This window comes from Squalius cephalus, assembly GCF_949319135.1.
Source record: "Squalius cephalus genome assembly, chromosome: 1".
NCBI lineage: Eukaryota > Metazoa > Chordata > Actinopteri > Cypriniformes > Leuciscidae > Squalius > Squalius cephalus.
In genome coordinates, this window is record NC_137122.1 from 30,880,640 (window position 1) to 30,904,636 (window position 23,997).

General features: G+C 36.4%; 1 protein-coding gene across 2 annotated transcripts; it reads right to left on the reverse strand.

Annotated features, from left to right (window-relative positions):
- Positions 1-43: 43 nt before the first annotated feature.
- Positions 44-23,924, reverse strand: unkl (unk like zinc finger; the record flags this gene model as incomplete). 2 transcript variants are annotated; one of them, XM_079887130.1, is made up of 16 exons in its annotated part: positions 44-5,168; positions 5,390-5,647; positions 6,718-6,914; positions 8,461-8,694; positions 8,779-8,871; positions 9,406-9,583; positions 10,650-10,712; positions 11,304-11,492; positions 11,848-12,014; positions 12,954-13,038; positions 13,148-13,265; positions 15,490-15,625; positions 15,768-15,901; positions 18,290-18,466; positions 22,751-22,960; positions 23,860-23,924. In XM_079887130.1, 16 exons carry the CDS (start codon positions 23,922-23,924, stop codon positions 5,013-5,015), a joined length of 2,460 nt encoding a protein of 819 aa, XP_079743256.1. In that variant the 3' UTR covers positions 44-5,012. The 2 variants fall into 2 exon arrangements, with proteins under 2 accessions (XP_079743256.1, XP_079743257.1); XM_079887131.1 differs by lacking the exon at positions 11,304-11,492.
- Positions 23,925-23,997: the final 73 nt, after the last annotated feature.

Genomic DNA, 23,997 nt, shown 5'->3' on the forward strand with positions numbered 1-23,997 from the left:
ATGATTCAGAAGCACATAAGGGGAATAAGACAAAACACTCGAGCCAGGTTAAAGATGAAAAATTATTTAATTCCCATGATGACAAAAATAATTCCATGAATTCTGTAAACCATTGCATAACTGCTGTAGTGTAGACAAGTGTTAACAATTTTAAATGATACACTACAAGAGAAAGATTATGCATTATAAATAATACCATCTTAAGTAATTCTAGTGAAGAGAAACCTCTCTGGCCTTAACGGGCATCAAAACGTACAACTATTCCATAAAGAAACCTCCATAACTTAAACACATAACTCCCAGTAAATGTTTTAAGGTCTTGTGTTGACAACACATACACAAACATATTATATTGACAGCAAATTGTATAGTATTTCAACACTAATTAGAATATAAGCTGTTCTATATATTGATGCATACTGTACCAAAATAAGGGATATGTTTCTTCCTCGCAATATAAATGTTTTCCTCATTTTGACTTTTGAGCTAATAAATCTGTGAGTTGCAGTTTCCTTTGAAAATTGGACATCTCTCTCTATTCTACAGTTCTCCTGTAAAACCCTGAGAAAAATACATCTCATAATTCCATCAAATTGTTACACGGATAAATACACAAACTTGAAAACTGCAATTGTTTAACTTATAAATTTATTTGTAATGTCTCGCAATTCACAAAACTAGTGCTACATCATTATAGATTAACTGTTCTCCAAGTTATTCCAGTGACCCATTTTATATCTAATTTGAATGGTACATTCAATATTCAGGGATTTAATGTTCGATTACCCATAACATTAATTATAGGGAACAGTGGTTCCAAAAAAAAAAAAAAAAAACTGTCATTTTTTTTTATTTATTATTATTTTAGCCTCTTATAAAAGTTTACTATTGTAATAGGTTTTTCCCCCTGGCTGGCTAGTTTGCTAAATTTAACCAGTTTCATATGTAATATGTATATACAAGATTGCATAAAACCTTAGGTTCAATAAATCACACTACTGATAGAGAACAAAATTAGAAAAACAAACAAATGAACAAAAGAAATCCACAAGAATGCAAAAAGAAACAAAGAAATTATTATTTCCACTGCAGAGCATTATGGTAAATGTCCAATACATTAATTTACACATTGCTAAACAAGAGTCCTTGGTGCTTCTTTAATTACAGATGTCTGGTCTTACATCAATGTTAAATGGTCATTTTAGATTACAGTTGGTATTAAAATGGCTGATGCAGACAGAGGTGTTTCGTGTGTGTGAAATCCAAACCTCTCATGCTGTGGTTTAGATTTATTTGACTAAAAGATTAATATATGCCATAATTATAGATTGTGTACAAAAACTCACTGTAAAGCAAACCAGTAACAGAGAAAAATAATTTGGAAGCCCAAACTCACAATGACTAGTTTTTGCAACAATTCCACTTTAATTTTGTCATGCTTCATAAACTGTTCAGATGAGCTGCTACTTTTAACACACCCTTGGTAGAGAATACAATCACAAAACACCTTAACTGTTCATTTGACAGCAGACACTGTACATGCTGACTTTCAACATCAATAAATATTTCTCTTTCAGAATCACTTATTAGTGAAACGTTCAAAGGCATGGCAGAGTAATTATGTATTATTTTAATACACTGGTCTTTAGAAAGTCTGTGCATTGAGAAATACAGATTAAAATGTCCCAAGGCACTAAAATTCAGCTCATTTCGTAAGATGGGCTAACCCATTTGTTCAATGAAAAATACTTTCAATGTGGTTTTATTAAAGGCACAAATTTGATCCTAAGAGACTTGATCCTTCCAAGATTTAACAATTATTATCATCAAGCAGAATGACTGATTGTGAATCAGACATTTAAGTGCAGGTCTATATTTTTTACTTGTTCAATACTATAACAGGCAAACGTATCTAGGCCAAAAAGTGAGGTTTAAGGCTAGGAAATGTAGATATTTTAGTTTTCATAAATGTAACCCAATGTCTGTCTCAGCCATTTCAACTAGCTCATGAGCAAGGGACCCATTTTACATCACAATCAAATTAGACAACATTTGACAATACAATAATAGACTTCAAAGATTAAAAAAAAATAATAATAAGTTAAAAGATTTCTTATTTCATATCCAAATTCTGAAGAACAGACAGAAAAAACAAACACCAGTCAAATGGAAACTAAAGAAAGCACCTTACGAGATACTCTTTTAAATTCCTGACAGCATACAAGTAGTGCACAACAACTAAATGTTTCAAAACTGATTTCAGAATTTTACGAGTATTATTTGTATAAAAAGAAATAATATATACTTCAAATAAGCACTAATCCATATGGCCACTTAAGAATATCAACACAAATATTCATTCATTACTATGACATTCCTTCACTGTAGATTACAGCCAATTCAATACTATGTTATCGTTTATTTCGTTTCTACTGAGAAAAAAAAAAAAAAAAAAAAAAAAACAATCTTTTTATTTAGTTATTAAAGAATTGTGATTCATTAGGATTTTTTGAATGCACATATAATGTAAATAAGGTACTAGGTTCGGTCATTTTTCTAACTATTTACTCAAAATGTTAAAATGAAAATGCAGTTATAAAATTGAAGTGAGAACAAAGAATAGTAAAGGTCTTTGGTAGAAACTACAAAAAAATGGGCATTTAGTCCATTAATATTGTCAGCAAAAGTAGTTGGCATAGTTGTCCTGTCAAATTAAACATTGAAAAACTGACATAGTAATTGTACACCACTTCAATTGAACTCTGAAACAAGTATAAACTACAATACCACTTTGGTTCGTTTGAGTAAAGTCCACACTTGATTTGACCGCACTCTTAATTTGAGAAATAAATGTGTGAAATCCCACACATTTCAACCACATTTTATAGTTTAACAAAACCCTATGCTATGGTCCAATAACCAAATAATGGAACTAATCACTCAACAAAGTGACACGTTAAAAAGCTCATGAACACTTGGAAAAATCACACCCAGAGCTGCTTTGATCCATTTCAACCTATCTACGTCAACCATTGTACGAACGAGAACATGTCTTTGCTAATCGAACTAGAAAAGAGAAGCACATAGTCAATGCATCTGAAGCACTGCACAAAAATATTTCTGAATACTTTGAGCGATCGACTGCGATGCCAGACCGAAAGACGGAATAAGTCTGCTCATTACATTTGGCAGTGTGATCTAGAGCTTCAGCTGGTTAACAAAAGTTACACACTGACACATGCAGTGACAAATCAGTCCAAATGTTAAGAAAATGAGCTACATACAGACCTTGTGGATTTAGATACAATGCAAGAAAGAAAGCATAGAAATCATATATACACTGTCTTTGCCTCGCGAAGCTGAACGAAAGAAAAAAAAAAAAGAAAAAAAAAGAGGGTCTGGACAATTAGATCCTCAATAACCATCCCTTTTGAAGTAAACTGTTTATCCCGATTTCAAAAGACAAAAGAAACTTGCACCTTTGTGTACCTGACAATTTACCGCACAAACTCGTTGCTGTAAATATGAAAGGAACAAGAAATAAAAAATAAAAAAATCAAGGAGAAAAAAAAAAAAAAAAGTTTCAGATAACACAGTAGCAGGTCATTTCAATTAGATTACCTAAGCACATTACACTGTCGAATTTGGATACGAAAAAACACCAATGATGTCCGTCTGTAAACACTACAGAGCACTACAATTCTACACATTTCAATAAACAGAAATGTACTAAGCCAGTTTAGTTTTTGCACTCAAAGAAACACACATTTCCTGATTTGAATATCCCTACACATTTAAATTAAGGATGATTCAACATTTCTAACGACAATGAAGCTGTACTCAAAAAGCACCATCGTTAATGAAGAAGAGGGAACGATTCTTTAGCTGAACCTCAAGAGCTCAGGCACCGACCAGGGTGAAGTCTCTCGGAAATACGTCAGTACTGAATTAGGCCGGTAAATCCTCTGATAAAATGGTACTACTGAAAAATACATACTTTGCAGAACTTTGCACAAGCGGATGAGATTTGTACTACAATCCTAAACTCTTCACAGATGCTTCGAATGTTTTTAAGGCAAGGCACTTAAGAGGGAGTGGCCAGGAATCAGATATATGTTCTAACATATCTGAAAGGCTAAAGTCCAAAAAAAATAAAAAATAATAATTACTGTGTCGCTGAGGACTTCAGAACACGTGTGCTCATCTAACAACTACATAATGTATATCTAAATAGTCACTATAAGACGGAGAAATCGATTTACTAAATGCCTTAGCATACAGTATGTGCCTTACTGATATTACAGCTGCTGGTTATGCCTAAAATGCATTCAAAGTTTGCACTTATTTGATTGAAAAATTTAAGTAACAATAAATGTAATATTAACTAGTACTAATTTATATGAAAACTAACAAGTTATATACACACTATACCATGATTTAACAGTAAGAAAAAATGAAATATTCTATTAATGTTTCACAGTACACACAAAAGCTTCATACTTTAGCATATTTGGGAAAAAAATATATATAAATCTAAGAAAATTAAAAAAAAAAAACCTACAAAGCAGCTTAAAGCAAAATGTCTAAAAAAACAAAAAATACCCTCAGACAAATTTCCAAGTCAACAAAGTGCTTTTAACAAGAACCCTCAAAGAAATCCTCTTCACACAGCTAGTAGCAGTAATGGCGTCGGACCGATGATTTTGTTGCTAACAGTCAAATCAGGGCCAACTGACTATAAATGCCTAAAGCAGTTATTAAGGGGAAATTGTTTAATGCTTTATGAAAATGGATAATCTAGCTTGTACAAAACAGGTATTGCATTTAAGTAATTGATTTGTATCAGTCAAACACCACTTAGATTCCAATAAAACAATCAACTGAATCACTATATGAAATACTGAAACACAAAAAAGAATGCTATTTAGAAACTGTAAGCATAATAATAATATTATGTATTAGTAGTTCTTCAAAGGGCTAAATCATTAAATAGTACCTTGGATAGCTGTACATCACCACTTCAATATTTTCGTCTTACAGTAAGGACATTCCGTTTTACCAGACGCACAGTTCTGACAAAGTACATAATGTTGGCAAGGCTGCAGGACAATGGAACGATCATGCTTTTGGCAAACTATACATTTCTTTGACTGAAGCTGATATATTACCTGTGTTGAGAAAAAGAAGAGTTAACATCAGTCACACTCTGACAGATTCAATGCGGTGCGTCATGCATGACTGACTCATGTGGATGTTAAACCGCGTTGCCCACTCTTCCCCCATAAGCCACGCTTACGTCTACTTGACGGGAAGAGTACAACGGTCTTACTTAGAGTGTGTGTAAATGTGACATGGTGACTTATGTGTGTTGGGACCTGGTCCTTCTTACCCCGTCTATGAGGTCTAGGTCAGAGCGCAGCTGGCTCTGGATGGAGCGCAGCTTTGGTAGAGGGAGCTGGTCCAGCTCACCGTAGCTGCGCAGAAGAGGCGTGTTGGGGGAGCGACACAAAACGTCAAAGTCTCCTTGCAGTTCCTTCAGTTTGTGCTCGGTGTCCTCCCGCTTCTGCTCCGCCAGCTGGCGCTCTGCCTCTGCCGATTTAGCTTGTTCTTTCGCTTCGTGAGCGTCTTTCTGCCACGCTTCACAGGCCTAAGAGAGGTGCGTTTTAATGAGACGTTCCATCTGATAATAACGACTAAATTGATTCTACGCCTTCTGGGCTTTTTTCAAGCTGCCAAGCTAAAGGAGTGCTGCAGGTGTGACATATATCTATAGGTCAAAACGTGGAAACGGGTTCACTTCCGGTCCCATTGCCCCCAAAGTCAAGGGTTTTTTTGAATGGGTTTTTGGTCAAATGCCTGAAATAAGGTCTGTGGTGAACACAAGCTCAAAATATTTTCAGGTTTACAAATGCATACCTTGTGATTTGTTTTTAAAGCTTTAAAGGATGTCGGGGACATTAAACATCATCACACCGAACAGGTAAACTCATCTTACCCACTGGTCTGCTTTTACAGCCTTATTGTGTTTGTAATCATGCTCTTGCAACTATTCTAACTCGGGGAAATGTTTTTAAATAAAGACTGAAAGATTTGTCAGAAGCTTAAATGGTTAATTCACCCAAAATGGAAAATTATCCCATAATTTACTCACCCTCAAGCCATCCTAGGTGTGTATGACTTTCTTCTTTCAGCCAAACAAAATCGGAGTTATAAATATGGATGTTTTTCTTGCAAAAAATTATGGGATCATTTGCATTTTTGGGTGAACTAATCCTTTAATGGCGGTGATGTTGAAGCCATGTGAGTATTTCGTTTATAGTCTGCATTTAGCTTTTTACTTCCGGCTATTGTATTTAGACTTCACAATTCATAAAAGTGGTGTTCGAAACAGGTAAGAATCATAAACTGTTGGTCACAGAGCTTATTTTCTGTAATAATCGAGCCAATGGAAAAATCCTGTTGGGTTTTTGTTGAGGGAACCAGGGCCTACAGAAATGCATCATCACTGCAGCACTCAATAGCTTGAGGTGTCACTGTAAGGTAATTGGGCATCAATAAGCAAAGTAAAGCAGTGTCAGACTTTATTTTCTACAATAAAACTAGGCATGAATCTCTAAGAGACAACCTACAGGAGAATTTAATGGCTGCTAGACAAAAACATTTGTTTTAAGCGTCACCCATCTCATAAGGCCCACAAAAAAGCAAGCACATCTTTACCTGTTTGACTTGGTGCCAGGCTTCCTCCCATTGCTTTATCTTGCGCTTGGCTTCATCCAGTTCTCGAAGGAGCCGGCCGATGTCTGCGCTGCTGGAGCCGACCGTGCTGGAAGTAAGGCTGCTGAACACTGGAGACGGGCTGGGAGAGAAGCTGCCACTCATGAAGTCCCATATACTCCCTGCTCCGCCATTCAGACCTAGGCCAACACATTATTACATCAACTCAAATATTCATGAGACTGTGATCATACTTGAAAAGTTTAGGAAAGTAATAGCCTTAGTCTCAGATGGCACGCCCACAGAACACCTGATGCATAGTGCACACAAATAAAGTTTTAATCTGTTTAGCTGGCTGCTACACAACTTACACATTTTTATTATTCTGTTGGGTAACAACAGAGATTTATAGTTGGGTTTGCCAACGTTTTGTTTATGTAATTTAGATGAGCACAACAGTATTTTCCACTTTGTTTTTTGAATGCCCATGAAATACTTTACTTTAGGACAGGCTGACCACAAAGTCAGTAACAAAATGCATTTCCTCAAAGTTGTAGCAAAAACGATTTCTGGTTTATTAATGTGATATCATCAGATATTTTGTGATTTCCTCACCCTTATAATACATAATGGCATGCGAAAATTAAGAAATAGAAAAAAAGAAGAAGATTTTTTTTTACTCTTTTATTCAAGAAGGAATAAAGGTATAAATTGATCAGAAGTGACAGTAAACACATTTATGTTTTATATAGATTTCTATTTCTATTTCAAATAAATATTCTATTTCAAATAAATAAGTTCTTTTGAACTTTCTATTCATCAAAGAATGTTGTTTCCACAAATATATTAAGCCGCAGAACTGTTTTCACACTGATAATAATAAAAATAATCAACAATGTTACTTGTGAAGCAAATCATCATATTAGAATGATTTCTGAAGGATCATGTGACACTGAAGACTGGAGTAATGATGCTGAAAATTCAGCTTTACATCACAGGAATAAATGACATTTTAAAGTATATTAAAATAGAAAATAGTTATTATATATATTTATACATATACACATACAGTACCAGTCAAAAGATTGGAAACGTTACCATTTTTAATGTTTTTGAAAGAAGTCTCTTATGCTCTTCAAGCCTGAATTTATTTGATCAAAAATACAGAAAAACAGTAATATTGTAAAATATTATTACAATTTAAAATAATGTTTTTCTATTTTAATATTTTTTAAAATGTAATGTATTCCTGTGATGGCAAAGCTGAATTTTCAGCATCATTATTCCAGTCTTCAGTGTCACATGATCCTTCAGAAATCATTCTAATATGCTGATTTATTATCAATGTAGGAAACTGTTGTGCTGCTTAATATTTTTTTTTTCAGGATTTTTTGATGAATAAAATGTTAAAAAAGAACAACATTAATTTAAAATAGAAATATTTTGTAACAATATACACTACCGTTCAAAAGTTTGGGGTCAGTAATTTTTATGAAAACTAAATATATAAAACTAATTAAAACTAAATAAATATATACAAGTGCAGATCCTTGGAAGAGCAAGGAAAGTGGTGCGATTCAATATTTTTGCAAAGTGGATATAAAAAAGCAGCTGCTAACAGAGACAATATTGTATAGTTTATCTCTTTATGGCAGATTAATTCATTATTCAGCTATTAATCTTCTGTAGTAATTTTTGTCCCTTTTCATCCTGAATGTGACAATCTCCAAACCGTACAGTCCTTACCTAAGGAGTTCTGTGTAGACGTTGGTGTTCCTAGAAGGCCGTGTTCAGGTTTAACAGGTGGTGCCTGTGGCTGGCTCTGCTGGGAGGCCATTCCAGTGAGGAGAGACTGGGACAGGGATTGAGACAGCGAGCTGAGCGGGGAGGCAGATAGAGACGACGAGGAATGCAGAGAGGAAGACCGAGCCAGAGAGCCAGGAATATTGACAGGAGCAGAGCCTCCTAATAACCTCTGACCTACGGTGAAAAAAAAGTGTTTCAATATTAACTGCATCATATACCTAGTACAAGCTAAAACTAACAACAACAATAAAGTCTTACTTGTTAAACCAAGGCCATTGTTGTCTTGGTCCTCTAGCTCTTTGTCGAGGGAGGCAACATTGATGTCACTAAAATTTAGGTCAAGTGCAGATCCTAAGAGCAAGGAAAGTGCTGCGATTCAATATTTTTGCAAAGTGGATATAAAAAAGCAGCTGCTTACAGAGACAATATTGCATGAAGCTATTAATGATGTTTTGTTATGTTTTCTAAAATAGAAAAACAAAGTGATAAAAGGCATGATCATTTAGTTATCCATCCCGCAATACGATTAATTTCAGTTCATATCCAATCACAGTGAGCAATAACATACATCAAAAGCTGTGTTCAGGTAACATAAGTTCTAACTTGAATTAGCTCAAAGAAAAGGCAGAGGTAAAGGCAGAAGCACTTACCATCCACCGAGCTCTGTGCTGCTGAGTCATTGCTGCTTCTGCTAGTGATCTTTAGTGGACTCACTGAATTATGGCTAATGCATTGGCACAAATACACTTCCTTCGACTTCACTAAACACTCTGCATTTATCTGCACTGCCTTATCTGGGCTGAGTCTGTCTCAAGTACTTTTTCTCTTGGATGTAGCACTTGGCTAGACGGCTCTAAGTCGAAAGAGTGCTGCAATGGACCTTACCTATTACTGACTCCACAGTATTGCTGCCTGGATAGAAAGGCGTGGCTTTTGCATTCATGGTTGATAAAGTGGTGGGTGACGAACTGTCAGATCCGATACTGGAGGCCAAGCTGGACGTGATGCTTGATGTTATGCTGGACGCTAGTGGGTTCACCACCGAGAACACGCCACCGTGAGCCTGTGAAAGGAAGCAATACAATCATTTTTAAATTTGAAATTGATCATAATCAACAATGTGACAACATTAATGTTGATACCTTTATTAATACTATTATTATTATTATCCTCATAATTTCACCCAAAACAATACTTTGTCTTTAAAAAATAAGTACATTTGTCTTTTTGTATGTTATGTTGTTTAATTGTATTTTACAGAGTTGTTTACAGTTTCTGGTTGTATTACTATTTTTGTTGTTTTTCTTTTGTTTTCTCTAGTTTTTAGGCCTAATAACATCTGGCAAAGGGACTACCAATGAAAACTAGCCGTCTGGCTAATTTGGGAACATTTACATTCATGAATATTTTTGGAGAGAGGTTGAGGAGAGATCCCCTGATATGATTGTACAGCGCTTTGGGTGTACAGTAGTACATATGAAAGCACTATATAAATGCCTCATTCATTCATTCATATGTACTGTCCCTTTAAAAAAAAAAAAAAAAAAAAGCATAATTACAAGCAACTAACCCTAAAACAACCCCTAATTATGTAGAAAGTACAAAATAGTTATTTTTTTCTCTGTATTTAAAAGTATAATTACACTATAAAAAAGTATAATTACACTGTAAAAAGTGTAAGTTTAGTATTATAGTTTTAGTGATATATAATATAAGTCTATTTAGCTTCCATTTATTTATATTTCTGTTTTAGTACTTTTAGAACTTAAACTTGTTTATTTCAGTTTATTGCCAACAACATTTCTAATTTTCGTTCAAGTTTTTTAAGCGTTTCATCTAATATTTATAGTTTATATTATTTCAGATTTATTTCAATTATCGAAAATGATTTAGTTAGTGATAACACTGTTTTAAACATTGTCATAAAAAAAAAAACATGCAAATACAAATTTTTTTTTTTTTTTTAATGTCAGATGATATCTAATGCTATATGATATTTATATCTTGTAAATGAGGATGAAAACATAGATGATAACCTGATCCACTGCTCTAACCACTTTATGTCTTTGCTTGCAATCTTTGCTTGTAAGGTTGTAAAATGAGTGAATATGAGGACTAGGTTGCTTTACCTGTTTGTCATGGTCCATTAACTTTTGATTATGTTCCCCAGACTGGCTCTTCTGGTTCTTTGCCTGAAATCAGATAATACATCCTATCATGTGACCTGATGTTGTTAAGGCAACCAGGGGTGGTATTGTGTAGGGAATTGCTACCTGCTCAGGAAAAGACAAAAAAAAAAAAAAAATTTTTACCCGCCCTTCTGTGGTTTAAAGATGTTTGTTACTGTATACCATTACAACGTGCTTCGTTTTGATATTTTATGATGACCACAACATGGTTATGTGGCCTCTGGGTGTCGTTCTCGGATTACTACAGCATTTAAATGATTATTTTAGACATCAGAACATGAACGATAAATGAACAATATAAACAAGTTCATGTGGCATTTCAAAGCCAAAGTATTAATACCTGCGCACACAATGACACCACACCCTCAATCTCAAAGACTGACGTGAAAGTTTCAACAACAACAACTGAATATTGACAACTAAAGACAAGTGATTTTCATTTGACAACAAATCGCTAAAAAACAAAAGAGAAAAGTGGTGAAATGAAAATGACCCAGGGGCAAATAAATCAAAGTGAAGCTTGCAGTGTGTGTCATGCCTGCAGTCTTGCAGGAGATCCCTTTAGAAAGGGCTAGAGAAAACGGTCATGTGTACCTGATCCTCCCGTTCAAAACCCGGAGCTTTGGGATAGCTAGACGTCGGAGAGGAAACACTGGACGTGGTGGACTCTGAACATAAGCTACCATTAGTAAAGCATTTTGGTCTGCCGATGGGTCCAATTGGGGACAAAGAACTGTGGCTCCCTGAGCTTGGTGTTACAGTCGGACTATTAGAGCATGATACCTGAAGGAGAAAAGCACAAATGAGCTTAAAAAATGTGGTTTTGGAGCCAGCCAAATAGGTGGATGCAGATGTGAGAGGATTTCGCTCACAATAATAGAAAAAGTAGCTCAATCAGGTCTAATTTTTGGTGTAATGCATTTGAATAGAAAGCTCTGATTTGAATTTGAGGTATTCTCGCTTTCCAACACAGACTGCAATAAGTAGAAATGGATGCAAAGAAAACAAAATGAAACACTGAGGAAATGAAAAGAAAAACAGTAGCTCTAACAACAAAACAATCAACTGCTTCCTAAGTTAAGGACATTTTCTCTACCACAGATGCAAGACAGGTGTGAGAAGGTGAACGCAAACATACGTTTCCTGCCTGTCCGTTGTTACTCGCGCTGCTGGTGAGGGAATTCATGTTGGCGCTCCACTCGCTGATTGGACACTCTGGATATTGCTGGGAGCCCAGCTTGGACTGAGAACTCGACTGCATTGCTGTGAGAAACGTGCTCATGGTCTCCTCTGTGGAAGGAATTCCTTCAGACACACACACAAATATTCCTTAGAGTCATCAACTTAGGGCTGCACAATAAAAAAAACAACAACAACAACAACAAAAAAATAAATAAATATTTTTCTCATAAAAACATCCATTTTGATTTAAAATGGGATTTGAAAGTTGTATTTTTGGTATTTGTATTTTTGGGCTGCACAATTTGGACAAAATGTGTGATTATATATCAATATCACCATAAAAAAAATAAAAAAAATACTATTTTAATATTTCCCTTTAGAATAAAAGAAGAGTTTAAGAAAAATATAATAATATTACTAATTTTTATTTTAAATTCTGCAAAATGGCAATACTAATAATTATGGCTGTCTTAATTTCTTAATTTTCAAACATTAAACCACCCATGTTTTATTTTTGCGCGAATCCCCCACAGCTGGTTTATCAGCGCTTATCATTACAAGTTATTTTGGCGCATTTCACGTTCCCAAATGCATGTTATAAGTGATGCAAACCGAGCCGCTCCGAGACAAAGAAAACACTGGACACTGCGCTTCACTCTGAAACATGCAGAACACAGAATTATTGGGTACACTTTATTTTAAGGTGTCCTTGTTATAGTGTAATTATACATTTACATACTGAGTAATATTAACTAACAACAAGTATTTACTATAGGGTTAGGGATAAGATTAGCTTTTGGTTTACGGTTAGTTGCATGTCATTATGCATAATTTACTGTTATTACTAGAGCAAGTACATGTAACAAGGACAGTTTTACCTAATTATTTAATTGAATCACAGTCTATGCGATTTGATAATCACACTACACAATTTCATTTTCACTTCTGCAATCCTGCAGTTGCAGCCATAACTGAACTAAATTAAATCACTGCCTTTCAGGCGTTTAATGACTACAACACACAAACACATTGCAAACAGTAATTCTTTATAATCATGCTTACTTTCCACATGTGCAAAAGCACAGAATGGTCCCCTTGGACAGTATCCAGTTTGCCTCATGTCGTTGCATTTAGTAGATTTATAAATCTTGAAACAGAGGAACATAGAAGTTGGTGAGATAAAAAATAATAATGTAAATCAAATAAACTCAAGTCAATCAGTCAAGTTCAATGTTGTAAAGGTGTGTCAGTCTCACCTCTGGGTGGAACTGCTGTTCGGTGCGAGAGTGGCAATACTGACAGCTGTCCCCACTCTCACACTTGGAGGGTTCGCCCCATTCATCGCCGTGCTTCACACTTGGGCAGGGTGTCGACCTGCCAAGAGGGATTCAGTTTTATGTTGAATTCAACAAATATTGAGTGTTATGTTAATTAAAAATAATGATAAACAAAAATCATTTTTTCCTGAAACCAAAATTAAAAGTTTTTAAATAAACTAGTCGTAGTAAAGTTCTCCTCTTGATATTACAGCCAAACTATACTAGCCAATTGTACATATCGCTACTCTAACATAATGTTTGGTCACAGTGAAGTGTGTTGACTAGAACATTAGTGGACTAGAGGAGGCTTAATCAGCCAAAACTGTATTAGTCAGTTAGTCACAGAAACATAGACAGAAATTTGTGGTAATTACATTATGTCAGGCAGGAAATCCAAACCTTCGCCAATCCATTGACCTCAAATATGGCTTATCATTTGAAACACATAAGTAGCAACTTTACATGGATGCTTGCTCTAAAGTTAACCTAGATAAATCGATAAACCTATTATTAGGCGAATATCCAAGTGTTTGTGTGGAGTGTGGAAGCTAAAGTATTAGCGCGCTTACTGCATGTCATGGAGGCGCCGGCGCGATCACCTGCATTTTTTCTGACAACAGCGGAAACAGCTTAAAATACTCTGTCATTTTTGGTCATACAGATAACAGTAACATCATTCCAAACAGGTCTAAAAGGGTCTACTTTTATTTGTGTAAACTCACAATAAAATCAAAACATTGTGCTTTTGTAAAATAAAGAAAACAAACAGGATGCACTTTCTCCGTGAACTGGAGTGTGTCATAAAAATTAAACTCAGCTTATTCTTGCCTCAAAGACATGAGAAATATATATATATATATGTGTGTGTGTGTGTATATATATATATATATATATATATATATATATATATATATATATATATATATATATATATATATATATATATATATATATATATATATATATATATATATATATATATATATTAGGGATGCAACAATACAGTTAGCCCACGGTTCAATACATACCTCGGTTTTTTAACCACGGTTTACGGTTCGGTTCGGTTCTGATGGCTTGACACATAATAGTGTTTTTTTTGTTATTCTGTGCTTAGGCAATAGGAACAGTAAGAGGTTAAGGAGAAAAAAATAAAAACGATTTATTGCAATACTCCTTTATTTTACTTAAAAGCTAAGCAAAGTCCACTAGTTCTTAGTGTATTGTATAATATACAATTAACACTGACATCTCTTTACCTCAGAGCGTCCGTTAACTGAATGAATTGACAATATCACCTGAAAATCCGATAACATCAGCAATTTTCATTCAAGCAGCTGATTTCTGTGAATGAATGTAAAACTAAATGTATATTGCAGCACAGGGTGAAGTCAGTATATACATTAACGACGATTTGAGACAAATAAATGTACATTTAATGTAAAACTATATAGATGGCATTCTGTGGCGCGGCAGGATTTTGAACACGTTCCTGAGCCGAAAGGCGCCGACGGTGTGTGTAGCGCTACGTACACTCATAGAGAATAATGTGTTCGAATTTAAAAGACGTGGCGCTGCGCGTCCGGTGTGCGACCTCTTTAAATTGACCATTTCAAATAAACATATTTGTGCCTTCTTCAGACAGTGATATTGGGTGATGGCGCCGCTGATGTGCAGTCATGTTGGAAGTGTTTCCGTTTGAGTAGGCTACACGTGTAAAACAATGCTTGCACACAGTTATTTTTATTGTTTACCGTTTATTGTTTATCTTCCTCGGCACTATACTCAACGGCAAAACCGAAATGTCCCCACACCACGGATTTGAAAGACGCCGGCGCTTCCTCGTACTGTAGCCTCACTTCACCGCCGCTCGCCATGTTAAAGTGTGGAATGATGGTTAAGCGCCCCCTAAATTTAGAGCATATTGAATATTTACTCGCGGGGAATTTCCTTATCAGCTTGTAGACTTACAGGCACACACAAACAGTCAATTCGGAGATAAATAAAACGCACATAAATTATTTAAACGTAAAACCGAAAAAAACGCAATTCACATGTGCGTATTGAACCGTGGATGTCGTACCGAACGGTTCAATATTATATTGAGAATTGTGGCATCCCTAATATATATATATACACAGAAAAGGAAAAAAAAGCTACAAAAGCAAATATTCCTTAATATCGTCACTTCTACTCTCGGATGTGTTTTAGGTGACACAGTGTCTCGACTTCGGTTTTGTTTGGGAATATTTTGCTTTTGCAATTTCTTTGCAAAATCTCACCTGTATTTGAACTTTCTGGGATTTCTTCTCCTATCTCTGCTGTTGTGATAGTGGGGACAGGCATAGCCTTGCCTGCATAGACGGGGAGGCTTGGTGCACTGCTCGGTTTTGTAGTTGGCCAAAACAAAATTGGTGTCTGCAAAAAAGGGGAACAGAACCTGAATATGAGTGACCTGATTGAATACAGCGTCATTTTGTACCCACTGCCACTGAAATCTGTAAACATCCCCACTGAGATTAGTTTTTATTTATTTTTCTGTGGGAAGGTTTTGTGTAACCTTGCCAGCGTGGGTCCTCATTTAGGGTCTTCTCAATCATGGCCTGGCTGGCCAGCACACCCGGCTGCAGGTCAGGAATTCCCTCCCCGGATCCCAACTGGCCGTTCTGCAGAGCTTCCTGTGCCTGGATCTCTCTGTGAACATGATTATACAAGTCAGCCCGCCCATTCAGACGCAACACCAAAAAATCCCCCCAAGATTGGTCTTGATGCAACAGCTATTTCCACCAACGCGTTGCTAGGCAACTGCTGAGATGGCATATTTCTTGTTATTTAATCACTGGTAAGCCACATTTCCAGGCCAGTATCTAACCATTTGTGGCTATGCTGTGCAGACTGCACGGCAATGCAAGTGTAAGCTAATTAATGTAAATTGCAAAACAACGAATAAGGTACATTTTTGCAAATTAGAGTAAGCACCCTAATAAGTACTCTGACTGCTCGCTAATGAATTGAATACATATGCAAATACCTGCTAATCAACTGAAAATGTGTACAGCCACAACAGCTTTTAGCAACTGAAAGCAATTGTCATAACAAAACAATGTCGAATGGGGATTCACAGCTTTTGCGTTAGTTGGGGGTTGGGAATCCTGGCAGAAAAACAGGAATTTGAGTGCCACACGGTAAAGAACTTCCTCCTGCCCTTTAGTGTGATGATTCCTTGTTCTCTAAAGGCTCTCTGTTCATACCAAGACGAATGTTCAGTGTGAAAATTCGGTGCAATAAACATTATAATTTGAATGAACGACTGTTAATGAGTCTATTCAGACTGACACAAACATTCGCATGTGACAGATCTCTTTTCCATCGCACTACGAATAACACTGGCAGACCAATCAGATTTACGCTACTGGTCACATGCACAGAGCCACTAGCTATGTTTCAATTAAAAGTTGCAAATTTAACTTATGCACAAAACTGGAATGTCGCATAGAATATTTGCGCAAAAAAAAAAAAAGAAGAAAAAAAAAACAATTTCTTCTTGTGTTCAAGAGAACAAAATTGAAGCCACAGTGGCTCCCTCATAAATGACTCGCGTCTCAGAGAGCAGAGACAAAATGCAGAGACAGAGACGCAGTCATGTCATCTTGCGTCCGGAGGTACAGGAATGCAATCTCGTAAAACGCTTCTGTAAAGGATTTAAACCAAGACTTTGGCTCAGGCATTTCAGAATGATCAAACTAACACTTTAGATGCTGTGCAATAAAAATTGGTTCACTGTTTAGTCCAGTTATCCAATCGCATCCGCAGTTGAGACTAAGTCATGTGAGCTTTATGTTGCACATCGAGGGATTTATTCCAGCTGCTGGTATCGTGTATTCTACGGAATATGAGTAATGGAAGCGTTTAAGATATTTCAGTCTGATTATGTATCGAAAAATGTATATATTTGACAACACTACATTCAACTTAGTTTATTATTTCAGAAAAGACTTCAGTTGAAAAATGTATATTCTATATAAAATTCAATCCGACAAAATGGCTAGTAGGAGTGACTGCATTACACGCCACTGCTGAAATCCACCCGCATTTGGCGGGTGTTAAAGGGTTTGTTCACCCAAAAATTCAAATTCTGTCAGTAATTACTCACCCTCATGTTGTTCCAACCCCGTAAGGCTTTCGTTCATCTTCGGAACACAAATTAAGATATTTTTTCATAAATCTGAGAGCTGGATCACTCCTTCATAGGCTGCATGGTAATCGATATCTGCCATCCCAGAAAAGTAAGTAAAGACAAAGTTAAAATAGTCCAAGTGACTACAGTGGCTCAATCTTAAGTTTATCAAGTGACTATAATACTTTTTGTGCGCAAACCCCCCCCCCCCAAAAAAATTACGACTTTATTCAACTATTCATTTTCTTCTGTGTGGGCCTCTGAGTGAGTTCACGAGAGCGCCACGACGCATGTGCGAGATCTGAGAAGATGACGCTCACGATCATTTGATGGGAAAGTGTGAAAGGTAAGCCATTCATTTTGCGGCATTGGTAAGGCACTTTTACGTTTTCTCGTTGGTTTCTCACGATTTGGACATCCAGGAAATGCACAGTTTAGAACCATTTTAAACACTACATCGAGACCCATCTGCGTCATCTTCTCAGATCTCGCGCGTGCGTCGTGACGCTCTCATGAACTCACGTCAGAGGCCCACACAAAAGAAAATGAATAGTTGAATAAAGTCGTTATTTTTGGGGGGGGGGGGGGGGGGTTTGCGCACAAAAAGTATTATAGTCACTTGATAAACTTAAGATTGAGCCACTGTAGTCACTTGGACTATTTTAACTATGTCTTTACAAATTTTTCTGGGCTGGCAGATATCAATTACTTAGCAGCCTATGAGGGAGTGAGCCAGATCTTAGATTTCATCAAAAATATCTTAATGTGTGTTCCGAAGATGAACGAAAGTCTTACGGGGTTGGAACAACATGAGGGTGAGTAATTACTGACAGAATTTTCATTTTTGGGTGAACTAACCCTTTAATATGCACCTTTTCTAAGAACACAAAGGAAAAAAAAGATACCTGATATCATAAACTGGTGGCCGCAGGTCATGTGGTCCATGAGCGAAGGCGCAGTGGAGGCCGTTCTTCACACAATGTCCACGGGCATCTGTCTCATGGATGCAGGTGCCGGTCTTGTAATAGCGTAAATGGTACTTGCGCTCTGTGTCACCGGTGGTCCGGTGTAAGTATGGGCAACTGAGGAGAAAAACACCAGCTCATCAGTATAAATGCTGATACTTTTAAACATTAATAATAAGTCATCTAAAAAAGATAATAAAATAGAGAGGTTGGAAACATTATTATATTTTGTTGTTACAAAATAACTATACGATTGTGTTGAAACTTCACTTACCTGCCCTACAACTATTTCTAACATACCACAATGTGACTGAGAAAAAGAGTGAGATATAAACAGATGGTCACACTTTAGATTTAATTTAGACCACTTTAGGGTCCAATTCTCACTATTAACTTTTATGACTTTTGCCTCAAATTCCTAATTACTGCTTATTAATAGTTAATAATGTAGTTGTTAAGTTTGGGCATTGGGTATGATTAAGGGATGTAGAATATGGTCGTGCAGAATAGGGCATTAATATATGCTTTATATAAGTTCTAGGCCTAATAAACAACCAATATCCTAGTAATAAGCATGCTAATAAGCAACTAGTTAATAGTGAGAATTGGACCCGAAACTTAAGCGTTACAAAACAGACAACAAAACTTTTTCATTGCTATGACAGGGTGGCAAAAATGTGTGCAAGAACTCCTTTTATTCCCAGCACTGCAACTGAAAAGTACACTAGTATAAATAGTACTAAATCCACTATTTCCAGAGCTAACATGAGTTTGATTAGAGTAAAGGAAGTACATTTGCTGTCACTGTTAAAATGTGTAGTTAAATAACTGCTTGTTTTAATAAGGTTGTGTCTTGCTTCCACACATACGCACACTGTTTTAAAATAATTACTGTGACTATATTATCAATAATTATAGCTAGGCATATTCAAATTCTTTTTTAAATTCATCAACAAATATATATTTTTGTCACTTAAATATGTTAAATGTACCATGTAATATAAAGAGACATGAAGAGCAACAAGCACTAATGTCACTGCAAACCTCTTTCACAACTTTAAAACAGTCAAACACTTGTGAAATACTTCCCAGCTGGAAGTTGTTTTGCAAGATATGTCGAAGTACAGTGGATGTACATTACATTACATTACATTATGAAATGTATGTGCATTGTTGGTGTTGTTCACATGTGCTGTTTAGTTTTAAAATGCATTAAAATGGACTGAAACTGTACAATAGGAGTAATGCATATTACTGATACATGACAAGATTAGATTAGGAGAACCAGATATTTATAAGAAATCTGCATTTAATTTTTAAGACAGGATTTAAGGCACACAGAAAATGGGGCTGTGGCAATCCACACAGCAGCCTGGAGGAGAGCAGATTCATCCTGAAAATGCTACATACCCAATAATCTTCTCAAATATAGCAACTGCATCTTGTTCAGGTAGCAACAGTAACTATGGCAACAGCAATGATGTCACCATAGGACTTGCTGCTACTGGATGAATGAATGTGTGATCTATGCATTCACAAACTATGTGACATACATTTCAATTTGGCAGACACGGGACAAATTATTTTTGTAATTATTTAACCATTTACATTAGAGCTTAATTTGAGCAAGTCAGTCAGAGCACAAAGTGTTTCAAAAGACAAATAATAATAATAATAATAATCCAATATAAACCTTCAGTTCAAGTGTAAGCAAAGAAAAATATGCTTGCACACACTAGCACTGGTGTCTATCATTATTTTCATGTTATGGTGAAAATAGCCTAAATAGCTTTTTGTAAATATCAAAGAACTGTTGTAATGTAAATGCAGTAGCTATCACAACATTGTTATGAAATATATGAATAACTACTAAATTTGAAGTGAATGAGAAAATTCCCATAAATGCCGTGGCTCCTCTATTAAGCTTCGGCTATGTTCAAACTGCAGGCAAATCAGATTTTTTTCAGGCAGACTGTCCGCACTATTAATTGAAAGTGATCAAATAAGATTTGTGTGTCCAGGCATAACCAACCTGTCTGCATGGTTTACTTTGGTAACACCGTAGGCATACACACGTATGTGACAAGGCTTTCAAAACGCAGGAGAAATGGAGATTAAATTAAATTAAAATGTTATTATTCATTTTGATTATATTTATTACATAATGTGTTTTTATGTATTTTGAATGCATTTTAAATTTGAAAGTAAAGTAAATCACAATATTTATTTATGTTATATCACTTTCTTTGATGACGTTGTTGCATGGTGTTTCAAATGACAGATTTCAGATTATTGTCAGATTACAGTCCACTTCAATGGACATCCCGTGCTCGGGGAGTAGGGAACAGTGAACACTGCATAGGGAGGGACCCTGTCAATCGGAACGCACCTTAAGAACGACTCTGTGCTGTAGTCACGGCCGAATATGTGCAGCATTTGTGTCACCAGTTTTAACGTTATCATTGTGTCTCGCATTAAGAGTGACGCAAAAGACTATTTTAAATATGATTTGAGAAGCCAGTGTCCAGACTGAGACAAATCTGTAAAAATCTGATTGGAATCGCATTTCAAACCACCTCAAAATATGGTTTGAATCAGATAAAAAAATAAAAAAAAAGTTTGTTTTTGTTTTTTACTGTCCTTTCAAAAACCCAACGGGTTTGAAGGTCCAGATTGCCGTTTCAGTGCAGCTTCACCCTCTGAAGCTGCATTGAAACTGCAGTTTGGACCTTCAAACCGTTGGTTCCCACTATATGGAGAAAACTCCTGGAAAGTTTTACTCAAAATCCTTAATTTATTTTCGACAGAAGAAAGAAAGACATGAACATCTTGTATGATATGGGGGTGAGTAAATTATCAGGAACTTTTAATTCTGGAGTGAACTACTCCTTTTAAGTCTCTAATATTGGCAGATAACCCACATGGTCCTTGTATATTGTGTAACACCAATAAAAACATGTTATGATAGAATTACTAAGGGTGTACAATCAAAATAATGTTAGGTTTAATTACAGATATAATCTATAGTATATCAAAATGTTGACAGGGATGTCTCACAGCCGACGATCTCACAGTGAGATCAGAATCATTACAAAAATCAAAACAAAGAACTTACAATACAAACTTAATCATGAAAAAACTTGACAAGAATCCACATGACACCTGACTAGCAGTATAGTGTCCCGTGGACATTATACAGTAGTCAACATTTGAAGTGGATCAAAACCTTTCATAAAATTATACATGCATTTTGAACAATACCCGTTCTTGTCTTAGTTAGGACAACTTTGATTAACTTTTTTGATCCACTTCAAATGTTGACTACTGTTATGTATGTTAGTTATGTACTGATCTCATCATTTATAGAGCCTTTGAACTGTACTGTAGTACTACCTCAGCAAAGTTTAAATACAGTTTCAACGAGTAAATAAGAAACTAACACAAGATAAACCACATCAAACCGCACAGATTTAAACAACCCACGATAATATTAATATATAACTATAGAACATAATTCCCCACAAGGGATCAATAAATGATTTAGTGCACAATGTTTTCAGTTCAAACAAATGAACTGAGAACAAAATATATAACTGTCTGGAGTAAATTTAGACATAAGAGTCATTGAAGTCGGAGTTTAAATATCCTCCCAACAACGACTACAGCGTGCTTTGTAAACACATGAGTTTGTATGAAGAGGGAATAGTGAACGTTGTAACAACAATGAACCAATCAAAAAAAAAGAAAAAAAGAGTACGTGCACGGGAGAGCCAATCACAAGCCAGAGAACAGGGGGCGTGTCCTTGAGTTCCCTAAGCTCAACACACAAGGATGGCTAGAAACACAATATCAAAACTGAATATATACATTTCTGTTACACACAGGGCAAACTGGGAACTGAGAGATGAGTCCTCAGTCAAAAGTGGAAGTGAGACTCGAGTAAATACACAAACACACATCGAGCGAACGGCAAGAACTGTACAGGAAAAAGCTATTAGGCAATACGGAGAGTAAAACATTAACATAAAGTAAACCACAGTGAATTTAGAAGACAACGATCTGCTCAACTTCTTATTTCATGAAGAGGGCGTGTGTGCTACACAAAACAAGACGAGTCAAAAAACTACAACATGCTCATGGTTAACGGAAAGCCCCAGTGTATTTACAATCGACAGATCTGATCCACAAAACGCATGCATTCCCATCAACTGAAATGAGTGACGCAATTTATTACAAATATTCGAACAAAAGCACGTCTTCGTTTCGAGCAACCCAAGCACAAACCGCCACACTGTCTACGCAAAATAAACGTGCATTGGCGTGCAGTTTTACTACTATCTGCGAAATGATTTCTAAACTTCAGTATATAGGCCTATATAATAATAAAAACAAGTTACTTACTCGTCTCCATCGGGGCATATTCCTGTCGTTTCATCATACTTCGTGCAATACACATCTGGGCTGTAATTAAAAGTCCCGTCTCTTCTCCGTATGGGTCTCCGTCTTCGCTGGTTTAGAAAATGCCAGTGGAAACAGGTAAAGGGTCTATGCTGTGTGCATTTGTGCTGCAAAAACAGTGGGCACTGCTCGGTCCTGAACTCCTTCAAATATCTAGAATTAAAAATGGAAAGGCACGGTCAAAAGCGTCTTAAATCAACCACCTCCTCACCGAACACTACGCTTGACTGATGTAAACAAACCCGTATGGACACAGTAATGTCAAACTACGTTCAAAGTTTGGAGCTGTGGTGGCTGTTGTTGCACTGCGCAGTTTCTTATACGCGACCATTCCACAACAAAACCAGCCCTGGATAAATGTGTTACATGATAAACCACCTTTTCAGCAACTATAAACATATAATGTTCATTGTATGCGTTTATAAACCGCTAAATGGGAACGGGAATGTGTTTTATAGCGTACAAAAGCCACTGTGAGCTATTTATCAAGGCTCTCCACTACAACATTAGAAGCTTACGCCAAGTACTCCGCGATTAGCGTTCAGAGTTACGTAGAATCTTCGACGTACGTTCCATTCAAACCAACGGTGCGTACGGAGGGAAAAGTGCGTAGAGTAAGAAACACGGGCCGAGGAAGGAGGCGGATGCAGCTAACAAACCAGCCTGCTAGCTACATCTAGCGAGCGTCTCGACTCGCTCGCTCTGCTGTTGTGCAGTTTACATGTCTTCAAGCATTTTCACACGAGCGGGCTCTGAGCAAATAAGCGAAGAGCACTTTCTCAAGTTTTAAATTGCATGAAGCGCGACCGCGTCGTTAATACGGAAATAAATGCGATGTTTAGCGGACATGAGATTGTTGGTTTGATCAACATTGAGATTTGAGAGGCGCGTGCATTCGGAGGAATTTACAAAAGGAAAAGCACCATTTTAAAACGCTCAAGAGGGAGAGGAAACAGCACGCGTTACAAAAACAAACCCGACAGTCGATTATCGAATAGTCACCACCTTCCACAGAAACGTCTTTTCGTCCATTTAATGTTTACTTTACTTACGTATAGTGGGTTGGTTTCTCGGTTTGAGGAGAAGCGCTCGCCGCCGTTTTCGAAACCGACGGCATTTTCAGTCAAAACAATAATAGCGCGTGCGCGAGGACCCTCTCGTCTACTCATGCTCTCGCGCGCCGCTGCAAG